Raw genomic sequence first — 12085 nt, 5'->3', positions numbered from 1 at the left:
ACTCACAGCCCTAATGAAGCTTTGAAATTCTTTCTGTGGAGCGTTTTCCCTCTCGTTAACTCACTATCATTTTCTACTAGACTCTCTATTTCGCATTTTCGCTACTCTCTCCGTTATTTGCATATGCTTTAAAATAATTTCATTCCATTATTATCAATTTCCTTTCTCAGAAACTCTATAGCCGCATTCAAAAACCCTAAAGCCAGGCAAATTCTCTCCAATCATGGAATTGAATCCAGAATTTCTATCCCAATGTTTCCTTCACACACTCTCTCCCGCACCGGAGCCGCGGCGCGCCGCTGAGGCCAAACTCATGGAGGCCGCCGATCGCCCAAACTACGCGCTCACCGTTCTCCGTTTAGTCGCAGAACCATCAGTTGATGAGCATATCCGCCACGCGGCTGCCGTCAACTTTAAGAACCATCTCCGCACTCGCTGGGCCCCATCACCAGACTCTTCCCTCTGTCCTATCCTGGAAGACGAGAAGAATCAGATCAAAACCCTAATCGTTAGTCTCATGCTCTCCTCCTCTCCTCGCATTCAGTCACAGCTCGGCGAATCGCTCTCTCTCATTGGCAAACACGATTTCCCCAAGTCATGGCCGGCTTTGCTTCCGGAGCTCTTAGCTAATCTCAGTGCCGCCTCTGGGAATAATGATTATGCCTCCGTGAACGGTATCCTTGGTACGGCTAACTCTATTTTCAAAAAATTCCGTTATCAGTACAAAACGAATGATCTCTTACTTGATTTGAAGTATTGTCTCGATAATTTTGCCAAACCATTGCTAGACATTTTCCTTAGGACAGCTACTTTAATTGACTCAACGGTTAGTTCAGGTGGTGGCTCCCCTCTAGCTCTAAAGCCGTTGTTTGAGTCCCAGAGATTGTGTTGTAGGATATTTTATTCACTGAATTTTCAAGAATTGCCCGAGTTCTTCGAGGACAATATGGACAAGTGGATGATTGAGTTCAAAAAATATTTAACCACTAGCTATCCTGCAGTTGAGAGCACTGCAGATGGGCTAGCTGTTGTTGATGATCTTAGGTCTGCAGTATGTGAGAATATTAGTCTTTACATGGAGAAGAATGAGGAGGAGTTTAAGGAATACGTGGAAGGTTTTGCCCTTGCTATTTGGACTTTGTTAGCGAATGTATCTCAGTCTTCTAGCCGTGACAGATTAGCTGTTACAGCAATTAAGTTTTTGACTACAGTGAGTACTAGTGTGCAACACACTCTGTTTGGTAGTGATGGGGTCATTCCGCAGATTTGTCAGGGTATTGTGATTCCTAATGTGCGGTTGAGGGATGAGGATGAGGAGCTCTTTGAGATGAATTATATTGAGTTCATTAGGAGGGATATGGAGGGGAGTGATCTTGATACTAGAAGGAGGATTGCGTGTGAATTGCTTAAAGGAATTGCAACAAACTATAGGATGCTGGTAACTGAATTGGTTGCGGTTCAGATACAGAATTTGTTGAATTCATATGCCGCAAACCCTGCAGCAAATTGGAAGGACAAGGATTGTGCTATTTATTTGGTTGTTTCCCTTGCAACTAAGAAGGCTGGGGGTACTTCTGTTTCAACTGATCTCGTGGATGTTCAGAACTTTTTTGCACAGGTGATATTGCCCGAGTTGCAGAGTCAGGATATAAATGCGTTTCCAATGCTTAAGGCTGGTGCTCTCAAGTTCTTTACAGTATTTAGGAGTCTGATACCAAAGCCTCTTGCAGTTCAGTTGTTCCCAGATTTAGTTCGTTTCCTTGGTGCTGAGTCGAATGTGGTTCATTCTTATGCTGCTAGTTGTATAGAGAAACTCTTGCTAGTCAAGGATGAGGGAGGCCGACCACGGTATACTTCAGCAGATGTTACTCCATTCCTTCAGGTGCTGATGAATAACCTCTTCAATGCCTTGAAGTTTCCAGAGTCTGAGGAGAATCAATATGTAATGAAGTGTATTATGCGTGTTCTAGGTGTGGCAGAAATATCCTCTGAGATTGCAGCTCCTTGTATTTCTGGATTGACTTCAATTCTCAATGAAGTGTGCAAAAATCCAAAGAATCCAATTTTCAACCACTATCTCTTTGAGTCAGTGGCTGTTCTTGTTAGGCGTGCATGTGAGAGGGACATCTCTCTCATACCAGCTTTTGAAACGAGCCTTTTTCCCAGCCTCCAGGTTATCTTGGCAAATGATGTCTCTGAGTTCTTGCCTTATGCATTCCAGCTCTTGGCTCAGCTCGTTGAGTTGAGTAGGCCTCCAATCTCTCCTAATTACATGCAAATTTTTGAACTTCTCCTCTCCCCTGATTCATGGAAGAGAAATTCAAATGTGCCGGCCCTTGTGCGTCTACTTCAAGCTTTTCTTCAAAAAGCACCCCATGAGCTCAATCAAGAGGGGCGACTTGGCCAAGTGCTAGGCATATTCAACAGGCTTGTGTCATCCCCAAGTACTGATGAACAAGGCTTCTACGTGCTTAACACTGTGATTGAGAATCTGGACTATGGTGTTATAGCTCCCTTCATGGTTCATATCTGGAATGCCCTATTTACACGCCTGCAAAACAAACGGACTGTGAAGTTTGTCAAGTCCCTCTTGATTTTTATGTCACTCTTTTTGGTCAAACATGGTCCTGCGAAACTCGTAGAAACGATGAATGCAGTTCAACCCAATATATTTATTGTGATTCTGGAGCAGTTCTGGATTCCCAATATTAAGCTAATCACTGGGCCTATTGAAGTTAAATTAGCTGCAGTTGCCTCAACTAGATTGATATGTGAATCTCCTACCCTTTTGGATGCTGCCGCTGTTAGATACTGGGGAAAGATGCTGGACAGCGTTGTTACCCTTCTCTCACGGCCAGAGGAGGATAGAGTTGAAGAGGAACCAGAAATGCCAGATATTAGTGAAAATATGGGTTATACTGCCACCTTTGTCAGTCTTTACAATGCTGGGAAAAAGGAAGAGGATCCTCTTAAGGACATAAAGGATCCAAAACAATTCTTAGTTGCTTCAATGGCCCAACTTTCTGTTATGTCTCCTGGGAGGTATCCACACATCATCAGTGAAAATCTTGAGCCAGCAAATCAAACAGCACTAATGCAGCTTTGCAGCACTTACAATTGCCCAATTGTTTGAGTACGTAACTATCTTAAATTGCACCTGTTATCTCTGTTTATTATGTTGTTTTTTCTTTTTGGTTTTTTTAATTCTGCCACAGTACATGAAGTTTATTCTATAACACAAACATCCAATTTCACTAAGAAGAATGCTAGTGCTATACCTATCTTAACTGTTCCCAAGTTTACCATGAAATTTTCAATTTAATGAGTCTTTTGGATTACATCAATCAGTGTGCATTTCATTAATGAATTGCTTTTGTTGACTGATGACATGGTTTACTGTGATTAATATCAATGTTGATATGTAATATCTGGGCATTAAGCTAGAGTTGTATGGTTATAGCATATAATTATGTGTATGCGTTTTATATATCATTGTAGGGGGATCATAGGACTTTATATTCCCAACTGCTTTGTGTTTTTGTTATGCGTTTTATTCACAGATGTTAAAACAATATATTTAGTTTCTTTCGTGATCATGAATCATAGAGAGCATGGGCTGGGGGCCTACTGGGAATCTGCATGCTTTTTTTCTGGTATACACTTTTGCTATGCTCTTACCAAGCAACGCTTATGGATGTTTTATGTCTCTGGTTATTAATTGTGATATCATGTAGTTTGCTATTATTTCTTCACTTTTGTAGTTTTGTTGTTTATAATTGTTAACATTTGTATTAAATACAGATAGTCAACTATACCTTTCAGATTTAAATATTTAGTAAAGCTGGATCTCAGTCACTTGAAACACCTACATAGAACTACAAGATGCTTGATTTACTTTTATTTCAGATATTTCTTTTAATTTTTTGAAATGACTCAGCCAGTAGTTGTGTTCCATTTTGTAGATGTTTTAAACTTGAGGACTTAATGCTTGATGTTTTAGTAGTTGAGGGTGCTAAAAAAAGAGAAGAAGTTGACCTAGAACAACTTGGATACGGTCTTTTGATGTTAATGAGAATATAGCTACAAACAGAATAGAATGGAAGTGAAAGATACGTGTAGCAGACCCTAATTAGTTGTTGTCTATTTCATGCTTTGTTCTATTGGTTAATATATCAAATGATTTTAAAATTCCTTTTCAAAATTTTTTACAAGAAGTACTATTTCAATATATTTTGCCTGACCTAAATTTTGCTTCGCATTGTTTTAGCTGATCAAAGTGAATATTTGAAATAATGATTCATATAGTTGACCCTAACTAGTTTGAGACTAAGGCTTGGTTGTTGTTGTTGTTATTGTTTTGCATGGAGGTGTACGTGAAAAGGGAAAAGGCTGATTGATTTGTGCATAATCCCTGGAAAATGTGGACTTAATGACCTCTATTCTGTGTCTTTAAAGGACGTGTAAACTGTTCGACGTATAACCATGTTTGCATGAAAAGGTTGTACCTGCCTGGTTGTGTATTTTGCATTTCATTATGTACCCCTTCCAGGTAATTCTGCTCAAAACTGCAAGATATATCTTACCATTGAGCTATGTGCTTCTTTTCAGATTCATGCATGCGGTATTGAGGTCTATTTTGTGGTCAGTTTCAATGAAGTGTTTTCAACATGGTTTTGCAAGCAGATAACATCTTTCATTATGGTCAACGGAATTCGGCAATTAATCAACTGTTTTGCTAAATCCCTGAAGGTCTCATTAAGCAATGACATGGGGTCTGCAGTTCTGCTGAGGTTCAAATTTGCTTAAAGAGCGGATTGTGGTTCCACAAGGGGGAGTTTTTTTGGAATCTGCTTTAACAAGCCAGTTACTTGGGTTTGTCAAGAATTGTTATTACTGTTTATTCTGGTCACTTGAGTTGTAATGTCATTGTTCTCCATACATAGCATGCATGCATTGTTGGGTCATTTAGTTGATGTAAAACAAGGAAAACGAGTTCCTTGAGTTGAGGGAATAGGTTCAATTACTGTGTAGATGAGTATTGATTTATTTCCTGTTGAAAGTCTTGGCTGTTATTTATTAATTAAATGAGTATCTCATTAATGGGTTGTCATGCATTCATTGGCTTCATAACCGGCCGGTCCACTCAGCCCTTTGCTTCATGGCTTTATTTAGCATAGGATTTTTTATTCAACTACTTTTTTCTTTTACGACGATGGTAAAGCAAAAATGAGATTTGAAAAATTAGAGTGACATTTTTTGTCAAGGCTCTCTGCCAGTTTTTTGTCTAAATTACAAAGCTGAGTAATAATTTGGAGGTCATATGTGCTAATCATTCATTTTTACAACAAAGCACTTGTGTAATGTAATAGATAATGTCTCCATGCTAACCTCACCAATATGGCTTGCGTGCGTAAGTAAGGATTCAATTATTTTCCCTAGTCTAGATAATCTCCTTCTAAGTGAACTTTTATTTTGTTTTTTTTTAGACGCACACTAGGAATACAATACTAACCTGTGAAAATAACCGCATCCATTTGGAGTTTATATAGATGGGCCCTTTACTCAAAATTTCCAACGAAACTCTGAAACTGTTTATTACATTATAATAACCCTTATATTTTTTTTTTTCTTCTGTATGATTATATTTATTTTTTGTTGACATTTTCTTGATTATTTCATCCAATATTAGAAATTACAGAGGCGGCCAGGAAAATCTTCCAATCTGCCCTTTTTTTCTCTCTCTTTTGTAGGGTGTTCGAAGCAAAAATAATATAGGAACTAATAAATAAATTATAATAAATTTCCAGCCAATGATGCGGATTTTGCTAAACTGCCTAACTGACTTCCACTAAAACATATTAATAATATATTTTATTATGGAATTAATAATAATCCTACACAGTAGGGCACTTTATACCAACAATAATCCTTTCCCAGTGCTAAATATATATTTGTACTAAGGTAATCATTGATTGCATTGTCTGGGGTGACCCCACCATCCTATGGCCAGGGCAGAGCCAAATCTTTGGTCCCCTGCCCCAATCTGATTACCCACCCTTACCACTAAAATTGATTCTCCAATAACTCCTTTTATGGCCAATCACAAGTTCTGTTTTCCTTTCTAATTTCCGTCTACTTAATTTTGCCTCTTTTAGCCAATCTTCCCCCTTTCTTATGCCTTTGCCCATTTCATCATACCCTGAAATAACCAAGTAGGAGCACTATAATTCGTGATTCATGCTTCCCCACTCTCGGATACTTATTTTTAAAATTTTGAAAATAAAATTCTTCATCGTTTACATTTATTTAATAAATTTATAAAACATTGTTAACCCTGCATTATGTAAACAAAAAATGCAATTTATATGCTAAAATTTATTCTGTGTAAATAATGAGAAAATATTTTAATGCCAATATTTTCATGTTAAGGCTGCGTTCCATTTACGAAATAAATAAAAAAAAAATCATGTATATCGTAAAGCCAAATTCTATGCCCATTGGTTGGCTACTTTTAACTGAAAGTACTCCTTTAGTCATTCATGTTCTTGACGATGTTCCTCCAGATTTGGAGGACTGGTTACTTCGCGATGTCCGTGGAGTAGCCTATTCTAGATTGTGTTCTTGAGAGGTTTACCCTCTCTTTTTTGTAACCCAAAAAAAAAAAAAAAAAAAAAAAACATAGAAAGTTGAAGACCAATGGATCTCTAGATTCTCATCCTAATAAATGGATCTAGCTGCTTAGAATGTGTCAAACTAGGTCCAAATTGTACCATTACTTACATGTAAAAAGGAACTAATTGAAACCCCACTTGTTGAGGCTTTAAAATTTTTTTATTTTTTATTTTTAAATATGGTGGTTGTGAATTGTGATGCTCGCCTAAAGTTTAATGATATGATTTAATTTCTTATCATTGCTTATTATACATAACTTATTTTCAATGAAAATATGATACTTTGACACGAAAAATGAACTAGTGGTTTGAGTTTTTTTTTTTTTAATATATATATATATATATATCTATTTGGTAGACGTGAAAAGAAAAGAATAAAAAATTCAAAAAATCCCTATAGCCCATGATTGTTTTCACATGTTGTAACATGAAATCCAACCTGAACGCGAACTTGTTTATCATTCCCGAGGAACCCAGAAAAATATAATTAATGCTAATGCCCCTTATTCTTTAATAATAAATTTTGCGTAGGGTACCCTACATCAAGAATACTATAAACTTAGGCGGACATAAAGAGAAGAGCAAGAATAGTGGGCAAATACCTTTCCGGGTTGTGGGCTGCCTCTTAGTCTTATATTTGCAAGGTTTAGGGCAGCCAGCCAAGAAACACAAACTGAATTGGTCTCCACATGGGGTGTGCATTCTAAATCAATAGCCCCACCAATCATCTATTTTCCAATATATTATGTCCCGAAACAAGGACACATTGTCTACAGTGAGGTCAACCTCTCTCTCTCTCTCTCTCTCTCTCTCTCTTAATCACCTTATTTAACTTTATCATCACCATTCAGAAAAAAATTAATTTTCTTTTTCTTTCTTTTTTAAACAATCCAAAGTAATGGGAACAATTCAGAAGATTCTGTCAACATACTATCAACTTTTTGTTACAAAAAATGTATTTCTGAGCCAGAAAAATAAAAATCATTATCATAATACAATTCTGAATTAGTTTAATTGGTAAGATAACAATAAATATAAATGAACACTATTTTTAAACTCGTTTAGTTCCGAATTAAGTTGGTTTAAGAATATCTTTAATTATAATTTCATATTTAGAAGATATAAGGATATTCACGAGAAAATTAAAAAAAATACCCTTAACCATAAAACTGTATTAATAAGAAAAAACTTAATCGGTAATATTGAATAGATAGTGTTAATCAACAAAGTTTTCTATCAAATAAAAAACATTTTAAATGTCAATCAGGTGACAGTCTGATTGGTCTTTTCACTTATGTGAGAAATGAAGGGTTTCGAGTTTGAATTTTTTCAACCACAATTGTTTTCATCAATTTTGTGAGTTAATAGAGGTTACCCCTTTTGTGTAGTCCAAAGTGTTATTTCGACCTATAAAACCTCTAATAAATAAAATAAAAAAAAAACATTTCAAATTTAAAAAGAAAAAGGGAAAATAAGTAGATCATGGCCCATAAGGAAGGGATATTTGTATTTATTTATTATCAAATATTCAAAAGAATTGTTTTTGTCTTTTTGACAATTTGAGGGACATAATCTTTTATCCTCGAGGAATCTTTGATTGGATGGATTAAATTAGACGATAGGATTTATTTTTTTAATTAACCTTGTATTACATGATAAGGTAATTAACTCCACTCTGGGTAATATTCTTCTCAACACAGTATGAGATTTTAGCTCCTAACCCTTGACAATAGAGAATAGTCAAATTTTTCAACAAATAAACTAAAATCTTATTAACTATTTTATTAAATTTGAGAATAGATTTATTTGTAGTTTCATTTGAAAGAGTGCTAACAACAAAACGCAAAATAATATGCCGAATAACAAAGGAGGCTGTCGTTCACGGGCAAAACGACATCCGCATTTTAGAGTAGTTTGTGAAAAATTTTTTTGGCCCCAGTTGTTAAATAGTCAAACGAGTAGCTTGATGTAGAAAAGATGCAAATAAGAATAAAATCTTGGTTTGTGCTTCGCGACATTTACTCAAACCCCCTTTATTTTGATTCTTCTTTATAAGGAAATTTAAAAATAGCCCATCCAGTGCAATTTAATCACCATTTGGATTCATTTCCCATTATTATCCTAATTATATGTAAGGCTAACGTTAACAAAAACATCGTGTCTCATGTTCACATTGTCACAGTTTAATGTGCGAATTCATAATTAGCTCCCAAGGACCAAAAAATTATGTTAATATTTCCACCTTTTCCACAAAAATGATCATTTGTGGTTTGATTTATTTTCTCACTATTGTAATGCATGAGAAGTTTCTAATTTTCGATCATAAGATTTTTCACCAATTTGATAAGTCGAGTGGATGACTGTTTTCTTTTATGTAGTTTATCATATCATTTCGGTTTATTAGGCCTTCTAATGAATAAAAAAAATTTATATAATATAGATAATAAATCAACTAGACGTGATATGATTGGTCTTCTTATTAATATGAAAAGTGTAAAGTCTTCGGTTGAAATCTTCTCAACTATAGAATTTTCACTAATTTGGTGAAACAAGAAGAGAACTATTTGTAATATTCATCATACTATTTCGGTTTATTGAGTCTCTCAGTAAAAAAAAAAAAAAAAAAAGCAACGAGATCACAGCCATAATTATGTTGAGGAGTTTCTTTGGCAAGGGAATACTGAAGCATGTTAGCTTAACGAAGGGGGTTAGTGGCTTAAGTACAGTTAAGAGTATAATTATTTGGATTCCATTCCACCACTAATCTTTTCTTAATGTATGCAAAAATATTCTCATTCGTGTGCTAAAAAAAAAATTAGAATAATAATTTGTTCTTTTTCTTGTGAGTTGCTTGAAAGCAACGGTCCACATTATACTTTGAATTTCACTTAACCAAACAAACACAAATAAAATCAAATATTCAAATATTGATTGTGATTTCTCTGTTTTTAGTTTCTTTAGTCAAAGAGAAGGATGCAAACCACGTGCGACCACATGTGTGTGTGCACACATGTACAAACGTGTAAGTTTCCAAAATGTTATTAATTTATCAATGATTAGTTATAATCATGATATATATTTTATTTGGCAAATTTAAAAGAAATCAAAATGCTTGAATTTAATTTTATGATAAAAAGTCAATAAATTCAACCAAAAGAAATCACATATAATTTTATAGTGTGAGAAATTCATATTAAACCAATATAACAAATCAATTGCATAAGATGTTAACTTCAACATAGTATATCATAAAGAATTGGTATGCAGTGGTTACAGAGATCGCCCACCTATCTTATTTGTCAGTCGAGCTCTCAGACATCCTAAACATACAATAAATAAAATAAAATATGATGACTGTAAGAAGCTGTCTTTTACGCATGAAATCTCAATTGTCAACCTCAAAAAATCCTTTAGCTGAGTAAAAAAAATTAAGGCAATTTTGAAGTTGTTGGATTCTTTGAATGTTGGTGTGACATGTTTTGATATTTCTGTATTCGTTTTTATTGCAATTTACTACTCTGCAATGCATCACTATTTATCTGGTACAGTTTGCCTATGACTAGGTCAACTTAACCTTTTATTTTCTTTTTCTTTTTCTTTTTTTCTTTTATTTTTATGTTTTAACACCTTCCCCGTTAATAATATCATCTTTCCCACGAGTTTTTATTTCTAATATCCTCACCCTTGCTTTGCTTAATATCTGGCTGTAAATACATTCTTTTTACTTTTTACAATTACCCGCAATGAGGGTTAAAAAGACGTTTCACTCTGTTTAAGAAAATGGAAGCAGAATGTCCCGTATTGAAGAAGGGGAGACTAGTCAGGTAATGACGCGTGGTTATGAAAACGACCAAACCACGTGGCCGAGCTTAATGGGGTAGGCATTCTGACGTGTGATTCGGGACCACCTAACAGATCGGAATGGTCTCAATTCTAGGTTTTACCGTGGATAATAGATCCCACGCCCTTCTATAGAATGTGTATCGCACGCCCCCAATATCAATTTATTTTTCTTTTCGATTTTTCTATTCCTTTTTGTGTTATGTGTTAATTTATATCTATCTGCCTAATCTTTCCATTTAAGTAACATATTCATAGTTAAATCTGGGCCCACAGCAATCAATCCAATTTATTAATAATTTTATTTAAAAATTAGACTCGAATCAATTGTTTTATCATTGTTTCGCCTTTTCTCATTATATATGCTTATTTATTGTATATTTTTCAATATCAGATTAATCCCACATGTTTATATATACTCGAAAACTTCCATCGCAAAATACATATTTAAATCTTAGTATTATATTAAATTTGAGTCATATTAGCAATTAACTAAATTTATTGATAATTTTATTTAATAGTTGAGGCTACGATGAATTGATTTATCTAAACACAAAATGATTTAAGCCATATTTATTAATCACATTTGTCATTATATGACATTTACCCGTCTTATATGTTTTTAATATGAAATTTAATCCACCTGCTTCTGCATTCATATTGTATAGCAAATACATCAATATAAAAGGAATTTGAATTTGATTTTGAGTTTAAAAATTCATAATTATTATTTAAATATAAATTTATATTCAAAATTTACAAAATTAACTTTACGAGTAATTTAAATTAGGGATTATAATACTTAAATTCAACTCATTACTCAAACTATTGAAAATGGTATTGTATCAAATTTAAATATTTAATAATTTATGAGTAATTTAGCTCATATTTGCTATTTAAAAGGAAAATTTTACTTTTGCCCTTGAGGAAAAAGAAACACAAATGAGACTAGGTACAAAGTTTGTTGATGTTGCTCAATTAGACAAAAATGATAGGTAATTTTTTAAAGGCAGTGCTGCCTGTGTCTCGACACTTTCTATATCAAACTTATCGTGCCACACATGATGTGATACCACAAATACTGGTGAATCATAATTTTTTATATACATAAAATATCCACTGTTAAAAAAGACAGGAAAAATAAAATAATGCTAAATCGGTTAGAAAAATAAAATTAGTGACGTCAATTTTAAAAATGAATAATTATAAATACTGTTGATAACCACTTTTAACATACTATATATATATTTATGTTGCCTCGATAATAATATAAAATAAAATAAAATAAAATAATGATTTTGTTAGCTTTCCAGGAATTTTGAAATGGTTACTTCTTATTCTAAAAAAAAAAAAAAAGATAGAGAAAAAGAAATTCTTAAAAGGTATTCAAGCTTGTCATAAAATAAAAAAAAAATCAACAATTTTCATTATAAAAAGATTTTTTTTTTTTTATTTATCAAAGGCGGACTATATATAGATCTTACTCATACTATAAGTTTCTAATAAATTGTTGAAATATAAAATAGTCCTCGTTTAGAAAATATGAATTAGAAATCTTTTGATTTTATTCATGT

The 12085-nt window shown here is 33.8% G+C and overlaps 1 protein-coding gene across 4 annotated transcripts; it reads left to right on the top strand.

Annotated features, from left to right (window-relative positions):
* Nucleotides 1-5114, top strand: LOC105642834 (cellular apoptosis susceptibility protein, putative / importin-alpha re-exporter). 4 transcript variants are annotated; one of them, XR_001047309.4, is made up of 3 exons: nt 1-3133; nt 4368-4498; nt 4609-5114. XR_001047309.4 is itself a non-coding variant. In XM_020682685.3 (2 exons), the coding sequence occupies exon 1, from the start codon at nt 224-226 to the stop codon at nt 3131-3133; it is 2910 nt and encodes a 969-aa protein (XP_020538344.1). In that variant the 5' UTR covers nt 1-223; the 3' UTR covers nt 4684-5114. The 4 variants fall into 4 exon arrangements, 2 of the variants coding, with proteins under 2 accessions (XP_020538344.1, XP_012083195.1); XR_002285400.3 differs by having other exon boundaries at nt 4368-4549; nt 4684-5114; XM_020682685.3 differs by lacking the exon at nt 4368-4498 and having other exon boundaries at nt 4684-5114.
* Nucleotides 5115-12085: the final 6971 nt, after the last annotated feature.

This window comes from Jatropha curcas, chromosome 5 (genome assembly GCF_041381405.1).
Source record: "Jatropha curcas cultivar XTBG-Jc1 chromosome 5, XTBG_Jcur_1.0, whole genome shotgun sequence".
NCBI lineage: Eukaryota > Viridiplantae > Streptophyta > Magnoliopsida > Malpighiales > Euphorbiaceae > Jatropha > Jatropha curcas.
The sequence above is the reverse complement of the archived record's forward strand: the minus strand, read 5'-3'. Positions and strand labels throughout refer to the sequence as shown.

Coding starts and splice junctions, on each gene's coding strand:
- LOC105642834 (XM_020682685.3), top strand. CDS start 224: ATGGAATTGAATCCAGAATTTCTATCCCAATGTTTCCTTCACACACTC.